At 29.2% G+C, this 21,787-nt stretch overlaps 2 protein-coding genes across 3 annotated transcripts in view; one reads left to right on the top strand and one right to left on the bottom strand.

The window, feature by feature from the left end:
• Positions 1 to 72: 72 nt before the first annotated feature.
• LOC145961596 (uncharacterized) lies at positions 73 to 21,550 on the top strand. The gene is made up of 4 exons (XM_083081981.1): positions 73 to 159; positions 5,718 to 6,319; positions 20,049 to 20,216; positions 20,565 to 21,550. Exons 2-4 carry the CDS (start codon positions 5,807 to 5,809, stop codon positions 20,652 to 20,654), a joined length of 771 nt encoding a protein of 256 aa, XP_082938107.1. The 5' UTR covers positions 73 to 159; positions 5,718 to 5,806; the 3' UTR covers positions 20,655 to 21,550.
• Positions 20,468 to 21,787, bottom strand: part of LOC145961584 (tRNA (uracil-5-)-methyltransferase homolog A) — a 34,253-nt gene continuing 32,933 nt past the window's right edge. Inside the window, exons 10-11 of one of the 2 annotated variants that reach the window (XR_014435655.1) lie at positions 20,816 to 20,937; positions 20,468 to 20,736 (exon numbers count right to left, since the gene is read on the bottom strand). The gene's annotated coding sequence lies outside the window, so the exon portion shown is untranslated. The remainder of the gene's footprint in view (positions 20,737 to 20,815; positions 20,938 to 21,787) is intronic. The other variant, XR_014435656.1, reaches the window with a different exon arrangement.

Raw genomic sequence — 21,787 nt, 5'->3', positions numbered from 1 at the left:
ATTAAAAAATATAGAGGGCGATTACAGTCATCCTCTTTGATTTCAAAATCATTTGCTTCGCGCTTCTCTTGTGCAACTCATCGAATCATTGCTCTCATCGTTCTGCATGATAGAAGCTTCGGCGCGTATATTTTCTGTCATCTTAATTTTCTCAACGAGGTCAGTAACTCGAATGCATTTTTTACGACTTTGCGTCGATTAAAAATTAATAATTTCGAAAGATAATTACATGTTGTTGCATTATTCCATCTACGTGATATGCGTGATATTATTAGCATTTTCTATTCATATTAATGCAATTATAAAAGCGATTACTTACGAACTGAGAGAGCATAGTAAAAAGCGATTGGTGGCTAATACTATTTCGTATAAGCCGGTCTCCCTCTTTCTCTCCTCTTCTCCGATAAAAGGTATCGACAAAATGCAGAAGGGACGTCAATCGGACGATGAATTCGTGGGCGTTGAACTATCCTATATCAGATCGCGACGGTGCGATTAAAACGATAAAAAAAGACACGATGTTTAATGACGCATATAGATTTTTGGCACTTTGCGTTACTTCATTCTTTGATACATTCGTCATATACAAAAAACATAATCTCTATTCTTAATTTTCAAACAAATTATTTTTGTTTTTATTTTTTCATATATTGACAACTGAAGAATTCAACAACTTACTCTAAGAATTTTGACGTTATTCCTATTACATATAATGATACATTTAATATTTCCACTCAATCGTTAATTATCAAAGCTCGATTCGCGGAAATATTGGAAATTTCATTCTCGCGTCTCGTCGAAAAATCGCCGAGAATGTTTAGCGTCGCCCACGCTATCGAGTAAACGTCGCTGTTTACTTGGTCGCTCTACGGCAGAAAGAAATGCGGATCAGCGGGTGGTTAAGTGCTACCAGGGAAACCTTTAGGACAGTTTAACGCTTCGCTCGCTTCGTGCTCCGATCGTTTCCAGGTCCCGCCATTAAGTCCGGTCCGAACACCCATCGACTTCCGCGACGACGACGTCAACGGGGATATTTTCGCGACTGGCGAAATACAATCGCGTACTTTAATACGCGAAATTATGATTATAAAAGTATCGTAATATCTCGTAAAATCGAATATAATACAACAATGAAAAATACATGGATATATCCGCGCGCGGATCTGGACTGCGTCTCGGCAAAATTCAGCCTCGATATTCTCGTCACATACCTAGTGCTAAATGCGACGATCGTCCTATATCGTTTTATATGTCGCGTGAATATCGCGTTCACCATGCTAAATATGCACTATGGAGAATAATGACCTCTGGCTTTAACATTTCCGATGTATGGATGTGAAAATATATAATTAACGGGAACAATTTCATTCTAATACTATCGCAAATTACGAGTGAGCCGGATAAATGATTTCCTCTTTCCTTAAATATATAGAGAGAAATTACATTTAATATTTGATATATTTAATATATTTAATATATTGCGTAAATATAATTTTAGTGTATCCAATTTAATATACGTATATGTGCGAATTATATAAATGTGATATTGTTAAAATATATTTTTAAAGATATCTAAATATAATCTTATATCTCAGACAAAGAGATATTCATTTTTCTCACATCATACAAATTTTTTAAAGTTTAAATAGATTTTGATCACTCGTATAAAAAAGAAATTTATTTGAATACGAATTAACAAAATAAAAAATACATTAAATAAATTAGGGTGAATAAATTGATATAATTTCAAAGATTAATTGCGAAAGATTAATTTAATAATACATGTTTTATTATTAAATTTAATTTAATGGAAGAATATATATTCTCTTTTCATATATTTTAATCCATATATTATGTGCGCATTTACAATGAATAGATTAAAGAGATTCCATTGTCTCTAAATCTTGTTTTATCTTTATGTCCTAAATCTTTATATTGTTATGACAATAGAGAAAGAGAGGGAGGGAGAGAGAGGGAGGGAGAGAGGAAGGCAGGGAAGGAGGAAGGAAGAAGGGGAAAAAAGAGGGAGAGAAAGGGAGAGAGAGAGAGAGAGAGAGAGAGAAAATTACGTATGTATTAATACTACTATGTATAAAAATTGCGAAAGGGAAAATTGAGAATGAAGACTATATTGTGAGATTATACTGATTTTAGGTCTATATCTACGATGACACAATTTCTTTAATATTTTATTTATTATTTTTTGCAGTGAAATACACTGTAGCATAAAGTAGAACAAAGCAACACCTACGCAGTTAATAAGTGACATGTATAAATATATAATTTATTTTTCATGAAATATATCGAATTAATAAATAAAACCATAATATATTTATGAAATTATAAAAAGAATTTTTTTATTATAAATGAAGATGTGTAAATCTTGGTTTAAGAAAATGGTGATGAATGAATGATGTATTTGTATCATGCACTTTGGGATATAAAGTAATAAAAATTAGACTAAAAGATTTATAATTTTCATGGAAGACTCTATTGAAGAATGTCCTAAAGTTATGTATAACAATCTAGAATTACAGGAAAAAGCTTTGAAAGAGAGAAGAACAGGGAGATTTCTTTTTTCTTAAAAAAATATAATTATTTTCTCTCTGCATAAAATTATCTGACTAATTTATTAAATTAGTATTTTATTATAATTTATATACATATATTATCTTTACTTTAAATTCTCTTTTTAAAATTAGATTTTAATCTTGCGCATCTTGTTTTTCTGTTAAATATATTAAGACGTAATCAATAATCAGAATGATATAATATTGTGGCTGTCAGAACGTGATTACACTACAGATTACACTTTAACGTGTCATAAAGATAAAATTGTTTAAAGTTACGAATTACAAGATGGCCAATTTGTTGCTTTTATTTCGTCACAATAATTCATTGCTTACGCAATGAGCAATGATCTGAAAGTCAAAATCATATCGCCTACACACGGGAGTGAGTTAAACAGATTTGATCCCATAATTAGCTAATTAATTGTGCAGCCGCTAATCAGGTAATGCTCCATTTAATATTTATAACTAGATAGTAGCTATACATTATTAAAATACATAAAATGTGATATGATTTCGACAAAGATGTCATTTCATGAGACTCGATAATGTGAGAAAGAAAACATAATTCTAAGTATAATTTTTCTAGAGAAAGACAATGTTTTATTTTAACGTATAACATTTCTAAGAATGCTCAAACGTAAACAATCGTTTATCATGTGGAAGACAGTGAAACGAAAGTTATTAGTCGTTAATTACCGGCCGTACGTGACTGGCAGTTTTAATTAAATCGATTTTTTTGTTCGTCGCGAAACACCTGTCGCATCCGCGATTTTTCAACGGTGATGACTTTCGGAAGGGAACGCCATTACCAGGACACTCGTACATTGTGTGGGCTTTGAAAACACTACCCAGCATTTGTGTGCGTACACACATACACACACATACAAATATGCAAAACAATCAGGAAGAATGCGTAAATATTCAGTTTTAATGAAACCTTTGTAATTTTATAACTAACGTGGCAATTTTTTTATTTTTTATTATGAAGATAGTTAACGAAAAATAAAACGTAACAGATACATTATTTAAACTTAATAATAATTTAATAATAATTGAAAATAAAAAAACAAATAGATATTTTAATAATCTTTATTTTTTCCTTTATTGCAAAAAAGATAGCATTTTTTAAAAACTTTTTTGCAACATAATTATTATGTAATATAAAGATAAAACGGCCTGATTTCTCGTATTTGTTAGAGGGGTAAGTGCATCTGTGAGAGCGCATCTAGGAGTAAAATAGGAATTTCCGAGGAAAAATTACCGATTCGTATAATGTTGATGAAAACGGCAAAAGGGGAATATCGGTGCGCGCATTGACGTTTTGAAAAATGATTAACCCTTAACTCTTTTAAATGAGGTTCATTTTTGTTCTTACGCTCTTTCGAATTCTTACTCACGTCTACAAGCAATAACTCCCACTCACAGTTATAAGTCCACTGAAAAACGAACGACAGTCGATAAAACTCGGCCATTTTGCAGATAATTGTGAACGACACGTTGCATCGCTACGTCCCTCTCGTTAATGAGAGACTGATACACACCAAGAAGCTTGCTACGATAGTAGAGGTCTTTCGTAACTCTAGAGAATTAGATTCTCTGATTTCTCAAGATACATGTAGCATCTGAGCGAGAAAGGGAGAGAGAGAGAGAGAGAGAGAGAGAGACAAAGAGAAAAGTGCTAGTTTAAATTTTACATTTAAATTTAAAAAGAAAACTAAATTTTATTTCTTATAACTGATTGAAAACTATCTAAGTTGAGACTAACAACTTTTTATTTTTAAGAGAAAATTATTTAAGTAGTCAAACTAATTATACATCTTATTAGTGTGCCAAAAAATTTTTTAAATTAAGTTTAAAGCTAATGAAATTGTTATTTTTTATTTGAGCGTTCTTTAATTTGTTGTAATTTGTCAGCCGATATAATGCGTTACAATTTTTCAGTCACAAACAATGATGGATTATACTATAAAAAATTAAAAGTTATAATGTTGGAAAAAGATAGAAATAAATTTCTCTCTCTTATTTTAGAATTATTTCTCTCACTCAATTATCGACTTTATCACGCCTCTATTCCCAGTTACGTTAAACCGTCAGGAATTTGTACATATCTGCTGAAATATGAACTAAATTACAAGAAATGTCGCAAAGTATCCAAATGCAATAACGAAAAACGGAAGCGATAATCATCTTGTAATTGAACGACACTCATGTGATAATTTGAACTATTAATAATATAATTCTAAACAGACGAACGAAACAAAGTTATGCTTTATTATGAAATATTATACCGAAGTTTTAATACAAAAATAAAAGATTTTATCGATTCTTCCGGCGAAATTTTTATTCTCTCAAAAATACAAAGATTGTTCTTTAGAAAAAGTTTGTTTTATGTCTCTTTTAGAAAAGATAATCAAATAACTAACAATTTGACTTTCTTGCGATTAGTTTTAATTACGAATTCAACCTTGAACTATCTTTAAAACAAAGTTCACTTCAGATTTTGTTTAAAGAATAACTTATTATTACTCGGCTTATCTTTTTATTAATTTCATATAAATTTAATACTGTAAATAATATATGCTTTATATTTAAATAGATAAAAAGACAATTTCCTATTAAGTTTATTTTTAAGTTTTACATATTTAATTATCAGAGATAATGAATTATTTTATTAATAAATTAATTGTTAATGTATTTAATTATTATTTATTTTATTATTAACTTTACTTATTTATTAGTTGGACAAAAATAATGTCAGAAAGGGAGAACATGTCAGATGTATTGATCAATGAACTTTGTTGAAGTTTCAGAAAGAAACACATTGTAAATATTGAAAAGATTTAAGAAAGATAAACGGCTAATTATTCGACTTACTTTCTTCCTATTATCATTTGAAGATAATAATTTTACACCGTAAATTTTTAACCATTTTCAAAGATATGTTTTATCTTGGAGAAGAAAAGTTCTAATTATTTTCTGTTAATAAGGATAAACGACTAACTAATTTAACTTGTTTTTTTCATACTTCTGCTCTCATACACAAGCCATTTGATTTCTTAAGAAATGAGAAATCCATAATTATATTTAGTTGAAGAGAATTAAGCAAATATTGTATTCGCTTAACTATTTTGTTTATTAATTTAGCGTGAATACGACGTCTTGTGGTAGACGCGCGGCTTCTTCCGCCTCTCGCGCGGCGGAAAGTCCTGGCGCCTGCGTAATGTCAACCATGCATGCAGACCGAAGTATATAGGAGCGTGGCTGCCCACCGCGAGCGTCACATTGCATCCCCGACGTACGTCCATCAAGCTTTACCGAAGTTTGGAATACTTGAGTGGCGGTCGGTGCACCCCCAGCTTCGGGCCAAAACATCGGCCTTCTCGAAGATACCGAGCATCGTGTTTGATACCGAGGATCGATCGAGATCGAGCACTTCCGGAAGCGATATCTTCGTCAAGGAACTAGCGGAGACCGGATATCCGAGCGATTTTTTTTTCCGGAACCATCTCTCGCATGTCGTAAGTCGAGGTGGATTTATCGGCGCGGTAAGAACGTACGTCCGGCGACAGGATTCAGGATCACGCGCGATTAATATGGGCATCAGTTTTATTCCGTTGATCGTGGTAGCTATGGTACCGATCATCACCGGTAATTTTGGACAACGTGTCGTTGGGAAGAGGAGCTCCGATATTGCTAATGTCGATTATTCCGATTACTCACAATCAGCCAAATACGATGATTATCCGGTAAGTCAATAAGCATCATTATTAACTGTGCGAGTTTAATTATATTTTGTACAAACTTTTCTTCTATTCGGTTAAAACGATCGTACCAATTTCTGTACATATCTATACATGCGAAAAACGCAATATAAAGTAGTAAATATAGCTAAAAAAAATTTTCTTATTATTTTTATGTTTTTTTATGTGACTTGTTGATTTCTCTATTATATATTACATATTTTATTAGATATTGCTGAATTGAATAGTCAATAAATAGATAATAAAAATAGAATTCAGTAGGAGCTTTCTAATGAGATCAAGATCGACCTTTTACTATAAGTAGAAGTGAAAGAGAATCCCGAATACACGGCACGATTGTGGAAAAAGTGGTTATTTAACATTGTAATACAAAACTGTTTCTTGGAGTCTCTCTCAAAAAAGAGAAAATATAAAGGCAATTGTGTGAGAAATCCGTCAAATGTAATTGTCCGTCGACGAGTTTTTCTTTTTCTTTGTTCGCCAGCGTTCTGAAAACCGTTGTTTCCCCTTTGATAATTACGGCACAGATTTGAATCTAAAAAGAGACAGCGATGAAGGCGGTTGCTCGTTTATGGTATCGCATCTATCTTGCCACTATTCGATCTTTATTTTTTTTCTCTTAGTCGACGTTTTTCGAATTTTCGTATTACGATATTTTTTTATTACATTTTTGTTTCGGAAGCAAATCGGAAAAGTCTCTTCTGAATCTTTTCTCGCAAATATGCCTTACACACGTTCTTCTTTAACTATCGTTCGCAGTTGCTTGCGACAGTTCATGCAATCGCCATTTAAAGGATTATACCGGTACTTTTTACACATAGAATTGGCAATTTGTAAAATTACGATCACTACGCAATATAAACCATATTGTAAGTCGTTTTGGCCAACCCAGCTCAGCTACCGAGATAATGTTGTTAAATCAGAGATTATACGAAGTTCATCGTGTGACACAGTAGAATATATATATATTTTGTATATTATTATTAATATATTCCGATATTAAAATTTATACGCCATTATATTTAATTGATGAGTATGAATTATATCGCACTTAATTTGATATTTACATATACAAAATCTATTTTTCATTTAAAATATTTAGCAAATTATATACCGATTGAAACTCGATACGATATCGCGAATGAAATACACAAGCCATTATTTGTGTTTGTGTGTGTTACGCAGTTTATTTTTTTATATACATGTGCGGTATATTTGGTTTATTTTTTATGTTATCAAAAATTTCTATGATTGTTACAAAAGAGAAAAAGTATTATCAGATAATGAGAAAATATTGTGCGAAAAGAAAAGAAATTTAAAAAAAATTAAAAAAGTTAAAAAATTTCCACAAGTCTAACTGTATAATTTTATCATGATTCGATTCATTGACTCCTATTCCGTTAATATTGTTATTAAAAGTTTCTTTTCTTTCTTCTTTCACGAGTTTACTTCAGCATATAATGTGCGAACATTCAGCAAGGCAACAATAGGTTTATTTAAAAATAAAGATACAGCAAAAATGATATTAAATTTAACATTAATGTTTTTTTATCAGTAAATGTACAACAATTTATTTTTTAATTAACATAATTTGTCATATTCTTTAAATATTTATTGAATATTTTTAAAGATTATTATTTTTTAAAATTGTTATACTTAATCTATGCCTATAAAATCGTTAACTTTTTGACAGTATTTAAAGATTTTGCAGTATTTGTAACAATACATTTTTATTCCTTTTTATTTTAATATTCAGAGAAAATATCTTATTTTTACTCTTATTTTAATATCAAGATCTCTGTCAAGTCGTGACAAATACTCAACAAACATCGCTTGCTAGCTCGCAATTCGAGAAACAGTAATACGTTTAATTTGGAACAAACTGAATAATATCTTCTTAACTATCTTGCGCACTCATCTCGTTAATTAAATTAAATGTCAGGTTAATTAATCGCGGATCTTTCATGCACGATTGATTAAAATAATAAAATATCTAATCGCAGTTTGTCCTCGCGAATATTATACATTTCGAAGTTATGTTTATATTGCGAAAACTGTTTGCGAAGCGATCGAAGAAAGTCGAACGGAGATGACTGTGACACTGTATCGTTTCAACGACGAATGCTTCGTCCCACTTACTCTAGAATTATTAACTTCGCAGACGACGTTTCCATTACTTGCTAATAATCGCGCTTCGTTAATTCAATCAGCTACGACTTATGGTCTTGCGTTTAGACGGAGACACGTTGTCGCGTAGCTTTGTCGACGGTTCATTTCCGTGATCGCCTTCTCGATTAACTCTCGTTTCGATTAATCAACGAATTCTCCAGAGATATGCATTAATTCGTTTATCGAGTCGTTATAATATTGTTATTACAAATCAAAACGTTAAATAAAATATTTGTTGTTCTTGTTACAACTTATTGTAACGACGATATTGAAAAATTTGTCAGTGAAAATAAGACAATACGTGCGTATTTGAAAAAAATCATCTATCTAAAATTTAGATTCTAAATTCTCAAAAGGGAAATAATAATATTTTGATAATAAATGAAAGAAGAGGGAAATTAAAGAATTCTATTTTAATTAAATTTTTACTTTGAAGGATGAGAATTCAACTTCATATAATTAATTCCATTCCTATTAATTCCATTTAATTCATTTAATGTGTCTTTCGGATATAAAAACTGTATATCGATTTTAAGATATTTTCGAATTCATTCTTTTTAATCAATTTTTAAAATTTACATGAAATTAATATATGTAAAGACTGATGTAATTTATATTTTTAATTAATCGATATTTTTATGTAGATACTACTAAAAATTAAGTTCTACTAAATCGATAGTATTTTTATCTCTTTTGCTCTAAGACTTTGTTAAAAATGGAATGTTAAATTTCCTTTTTACTATTGTAGATTTAATTTATCTATTCATTGTATTGCATACTAATTAAACATATAATTAAACATATAATCTATAATTTCCTTGTATATATTCTCCAGTTAAAAATTAAAATGAATATATCAATTTATATCAATATATCTTTTTTTTAAATTTTCTTAAAAATTTTTAATATTGCTTAGAAATAAATAACAACATATTATATGCAAATTAATTGTTTAATGAATATAATAAAATTTATTTTATTTGTATTAATTTTTATGTGTATATATATAGATAAAAATTACATAACTATTTAATACATGGAACAATATTTGTTCAATTTTAATATAATATATTTTATTATATTATATTATTATATTTTTTTCTATTTTTCTATTTTTTCTTTTTTGAGATTCCATATATATGATTCCATATATACGTACATGTTATTAAAAAAATTATAATCTAAGATTACAAAAACATAACTCATAGGTAAAGTATAATAGATATTAATTTGTATAATAATTTCCACAAATAATTTTTGCTCTCGTTATATATTCATGCTATAAATTATATTGTACAATTTTTTTTATTTTCGGAAATAAAACTGAAGGAAATAAATAAAAAATATTTTTATATACATATGGAGACAAAGTTGGAATTAATGTTGAAATTAATTATGCATTGGTGCATTTTAGTACAAATGATGCATTTTATGTAAATCTACCAAAAAATTGATATGAATATTTTTAATTGATATGAATAATTTTATTTCGCTATATCCCTCTTTTTATCAATTTTATTGCTAAAATCCTAACATGCGCATCCCCAAACAATCTAAATAAATCTAATTAGTATAAATTATATTTTTAATTGGTATTTCCGAGAGCGTTGATAAGTACTGGATCCAGCAACAAGTAATTTATTTTACTTGCATGACGAGTTAATTAAATGGCGCATGACTTATTGAAGCATATTCCACTAACGTCATTGTCGTGTCCGAAATACATAAAAATATGTGAAAATTCAAAAATGACTAAATGACATATTTTTGTAACGGAAGAGATTTATTTCTCTTGCAATTATTATAATACAGATATATGACATTTACATTATTGATAATGCGCGTGAAAATATCGCGAGTTTGTGCAAAAATATACGAAATATTTTTGCACAGTCATATAAAAATTTATCATGTGGACAATTTTCCCTTCTTTTAGGATCACTCTAATAATATACTTTTTATTTTTATGCTTTTTAAAATATATACTAGACATATATACATCAGACATTATTTTAGGCATTATTTATTATTTCTTAAAAAGAACGCAAATGATCTCTTTTACATACAATATTATATGATAGTAATTCTGCGGTTATTCCAAGCAGACCTAATGATATTACTCGTAACGAGCATTAGACAGGCGTGAGATTGTACCCTTGTTAGTTACAGCAAACTCGATAGTGTCAAGAGCCGCAAGCTCCATTGTTTCGCTATTTCTGCTCAAGCTTCACTGTATTGTTTCATCAGTTGCATCGCGAAACATCGGTCTAACCCGCTTTGAAATCGCTCACTTATCAGTATCCAAAGAAGCGACAATATAGTCTATAAGGGGGTTGGGCGAGATGGCGAGAGAACATACGATCCTAAATAGAGAAATGAGTATGCAACTGAAGACGTCGCTTATATGTCAGGCGTTGAAGTCTCTCACACTACGTTGTGCGCGTCTGAAAAATAAATCTGCATTTTTGCATTCTTCTCATTTCTCATCTCAACAGTTAGCCGTATAAAAATATTCCGATATTGATCTGGCATAACTGACATACCAAAGTCCGACAACTATTAGTTCACTATAATGTTTTATTTAACATAATGTTTTATTTAACTTTGTACATATAACTTGCGAAATATTTCGTGCTAAATCCTGAGTGATGAAAAGCAATTACGTCTCAAATGCACGATTTTTATGCAAATTTCACGTATTCCGTATTGCGATGATAATCAGCACAATATATTTTTTTATTGGACCGCATTCTTGGGATGTTTCCATTCGAAATTGGAAAAGTTTTCATTCGAATGGCACATGTACTTTCAGCAGACAGATCTGACGCGGATGGTACTCTAATATCGCTTTGAATTGGATGCGAGATCAAATCTGTTACGGATATGCAGATGTCAAATGCACGAATATGTGACTGCAACTTTTTTGCAACATTTTGATACGTGTCTCTCCGATATATGTTGTTGTATGCGTTTCAATTAATTCTCGTCTTGGTCGGTAAAAAATGCACGATGATGAGTTGCGATAATATTATCATTGGCGATAATAAATTTTAATCTTTTATGAGCAGCAAATTATTCGCGTGAACCTGAGGTTTTATCAGGATTAAAAATACGTCGGGTTAGAACCGTTACAAATTGTCCAGAAAATGATCGACCCTTCTCGTGGTTTTCTTAAACCGCTTGTTTACCCGGTTAGCGCTAACACGATTCTAATAATCGTTAAGTCTATTCTGGTCGTACGAATGTATACGTGAGATCGAAACGAGATGGGAAACGTTTGCTAAAATGCCGATAAAAATATTATCATGTGATAGTCGCGTTATTGCATCAGTAATATCATTGATTCGGTCTGGAATCGACCAACTTATAGACGGTCATAAATATGTTTATGGTTATTTCGCCTGGAGATTTGGAGAAATGTGTTTCTCCGTGACATCGTAAAAGTGAGCTTTTTTAGCAAGTTGCTTTCTTTATATGACGAAATGATTCTTCTCTATGTGAGCTTTATTTCTCGAATAAATGTATTCCAATTTTTAAGCACACATATATGTAATATGTATACTACAATATGTAATACGTATATAAGCTATGTAAGTGGTAATGTATACATTAAGAAGCATAAAGGAACCTTTCTTAGGGTCAGAAAGATCTTATTTATTTTTTTCGGATACACACACACACATACACAAATGAAACTTTGGAACGTATAAAGGACATCAAAACACGTGAGACACACATGTATGCTTCCATTTTATACTTTTATCAGATAAAATTGAGTTATTTCACATTTCTATCTTAAGAATATTTTTCTTTTAAGAATATGTTTCATCATAATTCTAAAATCCATTTATTTTTAATTCTCAAACGTGATTTTTTCAGTGTATCGAGATTTATTATCAGTTACTTTTCATCATAATAGCTGTAGAGTATTTTTTATTAGTATTTTTTTCGATCATTGAAAAAGAGTTAATAAACTATCCATCGACTAGCGGAATAAAAGTTGAGAATTTTCGCTTTCGTTTGTAATATGTGTGGTTACAAGCAAAACCCACGTGTATTTCAACAAACTATATATTCGCTCGATACTTTCATGCTTGCAACCTAAAACGTAATCAATTATTAAAAATAAAAGTAAATTTATCACATTTTAATATATATTTTACATATTAAATATTGTAATAATAAATTACTATAAATATAATTGCTATATTTAACACGTATGCGTGTATATATTAAATAATAATTTAATAAGTAAGTATTATCAAAAATTATTTGCCTACATTATAAATTATAAATGCTCATTTTATATATTGTCAAATTCCATAAGTTTAATGATATATTCACTATTGTTTTCTTATGAAACTTGTACCACAAAGCAGTTCTATTATATCTCATAATAAAGTTAAAGTTCAAGAACTTTAACTTAATTTATTATTTTGAAAATGTCTATTAATAAGATACTATACTCCTTTTGTTGTATTTAAAACATGATTTCTAAGCGAGAATTTCCTGCCTTTTATCTTCAAGTTTAACTTTATCGTAATTTTCACTCTCTTGCGTATAGTTTCTAACAAAATATTCTGTTTACTGAAGCATGTAATATAATTTTAATAAGTAATCAGTATTCCTTATTATTGCGCGCTTTACATTATATATTGTAAAAACTTTTAATTGCAAAGGGAAGAAAGAAATATTCTGACATTTTATTATACGTAATTTCATACATACGTTGATACATGCGGTACACCTTTGATTATTTTATTTTCAACATTGCGATAAAAGTCGAGAAGAATGAATTAGATTTTAAAAAATTTTCCGTTTCTTTCATCTCATTCTTTCGCGTCATTTAAATATTTGACGTATTTGCTATTTAAATTGAAATTTAAAGCGTCACTCTATTTTACGATTGCCTCAATTTCTCAAAATGATACATGTGCTAGTCCTTGAATATTTTCGCAATTACATATCTTTGCAAGCTTGCAGAATGTTTGCAATCTGCAGAATGTTCTCAATCTACAGAACAGATAAATGAGATTTATCCGAATGTGATTTAAATGACTTTTATTTTTACAGATTTATTTTTATTAATATCTTGGTAAATTGTATTTTTAACATTATATTACTAAACAATTATTGTGTTATTATTAAATTATATTATTATGTGTTATTATTAAATTATTTATTAGTTTTTATAGCATTTTTCTCTAAACATGTTTTATTTTAGAAAACATAAAATTGCTTATCAATATATGCGACTTGTTATAGCATTACATTTCTCACAAAAGTTTATTCACAAAAGCATTCTTATTTTCCATAACAACGCAATGTTAATTCTTAATTTAAGAGTTAAATCCGTTTTCTTAAAACAAATGGCATTGAATCTTTTTGATGCGAATATTTACTGAAGATATGCGATTTTTTTTCGTACATTTTATATACTCTAATTCAGGCGGATTTACGTTTCTTTCTTTTTTCTCGATTTCCGCCTCTCATTCGAGAAATTGCTTCTCGGTATTTGTCCTTCACAACGCGTTGACTCTACGAAATATAAATCAGACGTTTAACTCTGAGGTTTCTATTTCCGGCAACTTCATCGCTAGCGGTTTAATCTTTCTACTTTCCTTTTTCCTATGATTGGAACGTTGACGAATTGAGATAAAATCGCGACAAAAAAATATACGCTGTTAAATATATCAGATCATAAATGCATTTATGAATATCAAAATTTGTTAGAGAATAGATTTATTAAGAGATCAATTCGATTTTGAAGTAGAACTCTTTTGGATTCTTATTAAAATTGAAACAATTTTAAAGAAAGATATTGTACCGAAAAATGCTAATAGTTATTATTTATATTAATTTGACTCGAGAAGCGAGATGTATTTTATCGATTTATGAGAAAATTAGACGATATCTCGACATGTCAGATTATGTTTTTGATGCAATATCTTTCTAAATTTGCAATGTTAAGATTCATGCTTGTTGCTCGTATGAAAATCATACTTAACTGACAACTATTGCATTTCGATATCTGATATATTCTATTAATGATACTATTTGTATGTTGTTTGTTGAGAACAATTAAATTAGCGCAGGCGTGACGAATAGTGTTGTAATCGGCGGAATTTTGTAATTACAATTGTAATTGAAATTTCTTTGAGCCACAAAGCGTAAATGCAATTATGCCAAGCGAGAAATCAATTTGACGGAACAACATAAAATAATCCAACACGTGTAACTAAAACAAGAGCTATTATAATAAATTAGCGACATCTAATTTAACGAATTGAAAAAATACCAAACATTATAATGTTTATAATTATTATCGAACATAATTTAAAAAAAAGAAGTTTTGTACATATAAAAAGATTTTACAGCAGAGAGAGAAAGGTCATGTATTTAAATCTACAAAATTGACTTTTTAAATTCTTCTAATCAATTTTTTTTATTAAAACAGGCAAACCACTCGACCTAATCAATGCATTTGTCGCATATTTATACAAGTAGGCGTGAAAGTATTTAGGATTTATTTCAAATGTCTCTCTCTTTATTTTTAAAATCTGTCCAAAATATTTCAAACCAGGTGATATATCAGATTAATTTTCCAAATTTAGAAATTGTACGTCACAGAAATTGATTTAATTTTATATAAAATAATATTTTAAAAAGCAAATGCATTATCATTCGTTAAATAATGGGATTATAATTGTAGCTAAAAACACTTTTAACACGAACGTATTATAATATACATATATGTTTATAATACATATATGTTTATACATGTTTCTAACAATTTGTGTGACATAATCGAATCTGAAATTATCATTTTATAGCTTTTGTTCGCTGTTCGAAGGGACTAGAGGCTAACTTTATAAAACTTCATTGTTTTCATGAATGAACAAATCAATTTGTTTGGTACCTCTCTGCTCGCGGCTTTGACATGAGATGCACATTCAAAGAATGTCAAACGCATTTGGACAAGAGCGCACCTACGTACATTTTGTCTATATGAATAAATCGCGAGTGTTTTGGAAAAAGTTAAAAATATGTGATGATATTTCCGTCCGTGGATATCCTATTTCACTTTTCTCTTTAATTCAACATTCATCAGGTATGCGTGACAATAATAATAAAATCTGCAACCGCCGATAACGCTTTTAAGCACCCATGAATGTCGCAATTAAAGGCGGTTGCCTAGTCCGGCATCACAATCGCGGCCGATCATTTCCACTTTCTTTTTTCTTCCGTTCGTCTCTTTCACGAGCGGCTCGCTGTCTATGTGTATTTCCCGCTAAAAATTAGTTCGCCAAGTGCAGTTGTACTCGTGTCCATACGTTGATTGGAATATTCGGCGGTTTTCAAATCCGGAAAAAGGATAACAGTTCGAATACCGCAACATTCATAATCGAGCGATATTGACATGAATCATATGTTTATATGTATTCTTCGTATTTTAAACAGTTATATATATTTATTTTATTATAAAAACTATTATCATATATTTATTTTATTATAAAAACAGTAAGAGATTATACAAACAATTCTCGTCGTCTAATATTTTGCGACAATCAATATTGGATATTTTAATTAAAAAATTGCAATCGGATTAATGATAGAAACAGCACCAAAAAAAATTTTATAGAAATTTAGAAAACATTCTTAATTAAAATCATTTTTTATATTCTTAATTTGTCGGCAAGTTTATTACTAAATCGATTTTAAAAAATCTCATTCACGAGATTTTTTTACCCTTCTCGTAGGCTGTGCAGGAATTTTTAATATTATATTAAAATTAAATAAAGTGTTAGGATTTATCGGAATTTCAACCACATTGCTAACCGAGTAATTAAATTTTACAGAACGTTCTTTGACATAGATCTTCATTATTCATTTCTTTCGATAAAATTCGTTTAAATATATAACTGTTTGCTATACCTCTCGACAAAAGTTTGTGTGATTTCCTTATTTATTTTGTAAAATCATTCTTAATATGTAAAATCATTATTGATGTACAATCTTCTTTTGAATATAATGAATATGAAAAGATAACAAACAAATGATAAGAAAATTAGTTTGCAAATTATTAAACTAATGCTTAATTGTCATTATCAGAATTAATATCGACATTTGCTGAAAAAAGAAATTTTAATTATTATATCTATTATTATAGCGTTATTTTACGCGCTTGGGTAATTTTCTTCAAATTTATTTACAAATTATTCATGAATTGCTCTCATTCAATCCTAAAGGTCATCGTTATTCATTATTAACGATCGTTAAACATTAATTCAAATCTTTCTCTCTAAATAGAATTAAACTAGAAGGTTTTTCATTCATGACATATTTGTACAGTATATAAATATGTTTGTACAATTTATGTACACTATAACAGTATACAAATAATATTAAAGATACATACGCGTTAGAAGTAGACTTAAAGCGCAGGAAATCAAGCTTCTTTGACGAAAGTATATCGTAGATAGTTTTATTGCGTATTTCAAACAGTATGTGTGTGTATCGGCAATGAATGAGCGCTATTTGAATGCAGGAAGTTGCTTCCCGCACGCGAGAAGAGATCAGAGTGTATCTTACATCGAGTAAGCGATTTATGTCTTCTCACGTTCTTTTACGATTCTAATCTTTATTGGACCTAAATCCCAGTTGCGTGGGTGCGTTTTCTAGAAAACGTCGTCGCAGGTAATGAAAGAAAAGTCCGGCGGTGTGTCCTTTGGGAAATCGACCAAAATGAATAAACTAGAAAGGGTAACTAGAATGCAACGTGAAATGTATTACGTGACGTTGATTGTTTATTTACTTCGGTAAATATAATGCAGAACAAAGATTCTGACATGGCAATCTCGACGTTTGCGACGAAGTTACGAATAAAAATCGTGAATATTTGAAGATTATTACATGTAGGTAAATAGTCAAGATATTTTTCCCAAGTTTCTTATTCTTTCTTCATTTATCAATTTTTTAATCTAATCTGGAGAGTTGATTTAATATATTCTGTACATAAAGATAGATATATGTAAGCATATAAAAACTACGACTTTAGAGAAAATTTTATATTGTAAATCAGATATCTCTCATTTAATTTGTCATTTCAAAATAATAAACAACCTATGAGCGTAATAAACGAGTTAATTAAGTATGTGCTGTTTCTGCAGTTTCACAGACGGCCTGAAGCAATAATATAAATAATCGGATTGGTTCTTCTCCTAAGCGTACTTCATTATGATAATCGAAAAATTATCATGATAATTTAATTGTAGAAACATGTAATCAATCATGCTAATGTGAGTTGATAGCTGATATATATAAATTTGATGTTATGCGTAATACATGATTTATCGAAATTTCAAATATGTTACGAGCGTTTGTGAAAATGAAGCAAACACATTTTAATATCGATGAGTAATCGATATAAAATTATTCGCAAAAATTATGAAGAAAATAGAACTGCATCCATAAAAAATTTGTGATATCGGCGGAAAGATATCAAATAAAGCAAGGAAAAGGAAGCATATGCAACTCATATTAAAAAGAATTTTTCACAGAAAATAAAATAGTCGAATTGAAGGATGAAATTTATCTGTTCCAAAAGGAAGCAAACAAAAAAGAGATCGCAAGGCAAGAAGGATGCCAGTACGAAAAGAAAGCGTGTTGACAAGAGAGAGAGAAAGACTTTATAAAATTTAAAAGAGAATGATTGTATAGTATTGAGAATAATATCTGTCCTATATGGATTCGTTCTCGATGGGAACAGTGATGTCGAACGTCAAGCTAGTAATCAAAGAGGAAACCAAAGAGGTGCATTATCGACATATAGCCCGTGAAAATACTGAAATGCGAAAACAATTAAAAAATCATCGATAATTTCCATCGATGTATTGAATTTAACTCTTATTTTTTACTTTTTTTGTTATTTCCTCATTTTTCATGATTGATTTTCCAGATATATTCAGAAACTTTAATTTTCCATGCCATATATTATAAATAAGAAAATTACTTATAATTTCTATTATTCAAAATCAATATCAATTTAAATTTTACGATAGATTATAAAATATAAAATATATAATATAAGATTATAAAATATATATAATAAACAAATCAAATTTTCCATTTTGAGAACAATTTTATCTCAAAAATATATCGAAATATATCAGTTATCATATTGGATTATTACATTACACATACCTTTTTCTTTCTTTTTTTAATGTATGACGCGTTCTGTTTCCCCGGATTTTTTAAAAGGATTGATTTTCAATTTTTTTGTATTCTTGTTGATATTTTAATCTCGACTATGATAATTTTGATAATGACTGTTTTATGTTTCGAAGATAGATACTAAAATTCATAATCGACACTTTCACGCCCTGGTTATTCTCTTACTTTGTACTTTGTACCTAAAAAGCTAAGAGCACTGGGGCGTATCTTTAATCTCGTCTGGATTCTCTTGAGCGCTCATTATTTTTATCATCGATTTATCTTTCGTCCTACTGTTAAGTCCCAAGACAGACAAACTGCCTCTTTTGTCACAACGAACAGATACGGTTCGATTCCTACATTTTCTTCTCTTCGATTTCAAGAACGCGCTTCCTTGCCCGACTAGCTCACTAAAATTCGATATCTTCTAATTAACTTTCTGCGGTGCAATTATTCGCTCATTATCCAGTGGATGATAATGAAAGAGATGCATTATTTAAAATTAGATTTATTATAATTAAATGTAAGTAAAAAAAATATGAATTTCGCGAACAATTGCTGTAAAAAATGCGCGAGAAAAAAATTTTATATTTTCATATACACACACATGCATTACAAATATTATTTTATTCTATATTTAAAAGATAAAGAAGGAAAGAGACAAAAGAACTGAAAGCAAATGTACATTATAAAATGGAATTTTTGTTAAGTTTAGTTCGAATATAAATATTCTTGATAGACAGGATAACTAATATGATAAAATTTTCTCTATTTATAAGTTGCCATTTTTACTTAAATCTCTCAAGTAGTAATATGCAATGGACGCGCGTTTATCAATTAAATAAATCAATTAGAATGGTAATAAAAAATCCATAATCTATTGGTTTTTTTGTCACTTTATAGGATACTTTAGTAACATGTTCATCGGAAAAGTAAATTGTATATATAAAATGTGCAGAAATAAATCTCTTAATTAAGGACTTCTTTGCGAAAGAATTGTCACAATTTTATCTCTGATAGAAATAAAAATAATTGAACAATATAAAACATTAGACATAACAAATTACATTAATATCCTATCGATTCACATGCAAATATTATCGAAATTAATTGTATCCAAAAATATTTCACATGAAAATCAAAAAGATTTCAAGATATATATATATATATATATATTTTTAACATTTGGAAATTATTTTTGGGTTTTAAGTTAGATCATATATTTTTTACGAAAAAAGAAAAATATATATTTTAAACAATGACAGTATTCAATTAAATGTATAAACTAAAAAAAGCTTTATATATTCCACTTTTAATTTTAATTTTCTTACAGGTGATAGTGCCAAAGAGGGCGGCTCTATTATTTGATCAACTTATGGTAGCTCTACAGAAAGTCGTCAATAATCAGGGAAAAGGTGTGATTGGAAGTCAAGGCATAAGCAAGTCGTCAGCTCCACGTTTTATAGCCAACTCGGAAATTCCTGGGACGGATGACCAAACGGTAGCGAATTCAATATTAGTATCTATTAATTTTTAAGTAGCCTTATTCGAGAAGGTTCTTATATCTAGATTTATATTTTAGGATTCTTTGTAGTAATATATATTATATTTATTGTTAAGAAAACAGTATTATCTTCAGCATTAAAAAAATTTTATTTTCAATATAAAAATATAAAAAAAAAGTTTGATTGTGTCAGATGCAATATAATTTTAGATACAGAATCTTCATCAACAAAAAATTAAATTTACTCGTATAATTTAATCATCTAGACAAATTTCTTTCTTTAATGCTATTATTTTTCTCAACACACCTATCACGCCCATCCTTAATCATCCTTCTCTTTTTTAGATGGATTTGCAACGACGCGGACAAGCCAAAGGTCAAGTTGCTTATTGGCGCTGTTACTTCAATGCTGTTACGTGCTTCAAGAGGAAGTGATAATGACCACGCCGCCGTCAGTTCTCCTCAATTTCGAAGACCGAAAGAGAGTGCGCCGTTTCGTATCATTTTCTCGACTTAGCTGCAACAACACGACGAGATTGTAACAGTGTTTTTCCTGGTTAGAGTGTCAAGTAATTAAGTGAAAATCAAGAACGTACAGTAGCACAGATTCGCGCGGTTATTCGTATTTGTCGAATGTCGAATCGATTCTCTTCTTCCCCGGCGCACCAAACAAATATCTTTGTCCTTCCTCTCAGCGACTATCGCCGTCCCGTCTCTTCTATCGCGGATCACATAAGTAAAACATGTAGGGAAAAAAATTACCTATAATATATTTACTTCTTCTTTAGCTTATATAAAGTAAATGAATGAAAAGGCCTATATTAAATGACCCTCTTCAAGCATATCAATTAAAATGAAATAGTTGTATATAAACCTAAATCTCATGCAGACTTTCTTGATTTCTGCTTTCTTTGTACAAATGGATTATTCTTTTAGGTGGCATCTTACTTTTTATATCCTACTATTTTCTATCTTTAATGTTATTCAATGAGCTTAAGGAAAAAAATATACGATTTTCATAATAGCGTTTTATTGCTGATATAAAACGGATGTTTCATTTCGTGAACTTTAAAGATTAAAATAGACAAATTTTCGCATCGTTACTTTTTTTTACGATTGTGCAACGCCACAAAATTAAAATGTAATGTTCACTATATCAACAAAAATATATAGAACAAGAGACATCTTACTAACATAAATCCTAAAATTTGAAATGTTGCAAGAATACTTAAAATAATATTAGTAATATTATTATATATTAATTCCTTTTTTCTTTTAATATTATTATACAATTATCTCTGAATCTTTTTATGATATATCTATTTAAATACTAAATTATTATTAAATGCTCTTTTATTATATTTAAGCGAAATTTTATCGAAATATATTAAATAATCTGCATTATGAAAAAGGATATTTAAAGATTTATTTAAATTGTGTTATATATATAATTATCATCGTTAATATAATTAAAAAAAGAAAAAATTATTATTTAGATATAAACTTTATATATAATTTACTAGAAAATATCAAGCAATTATTATTGATTTTTTTGTAAAGATATAGAA

This window comes from Camponotus vicinus, unplaced genomic scaffold (genome assembly GCF_025532165.1).
Source record: "Camponotus vicinus isolate PSW18456_S1 unplaced genomic scaffold, iyCamVici1.0 SCAF_11, whole genome shotgun sequence".
NCBI classification, from domain to species: domain Eukaryota; kingdom Metazoa; phylum Arthropoda; class Insecta; order Hymenoptera; family Formicidae; genus Camponotus; species Camponotus vicinus.
The sequence above is the reverse complement of the archived record's forward strand: the minus strand, read 5'-3'. Positions and strand labels throughout refer to the sequence as shown.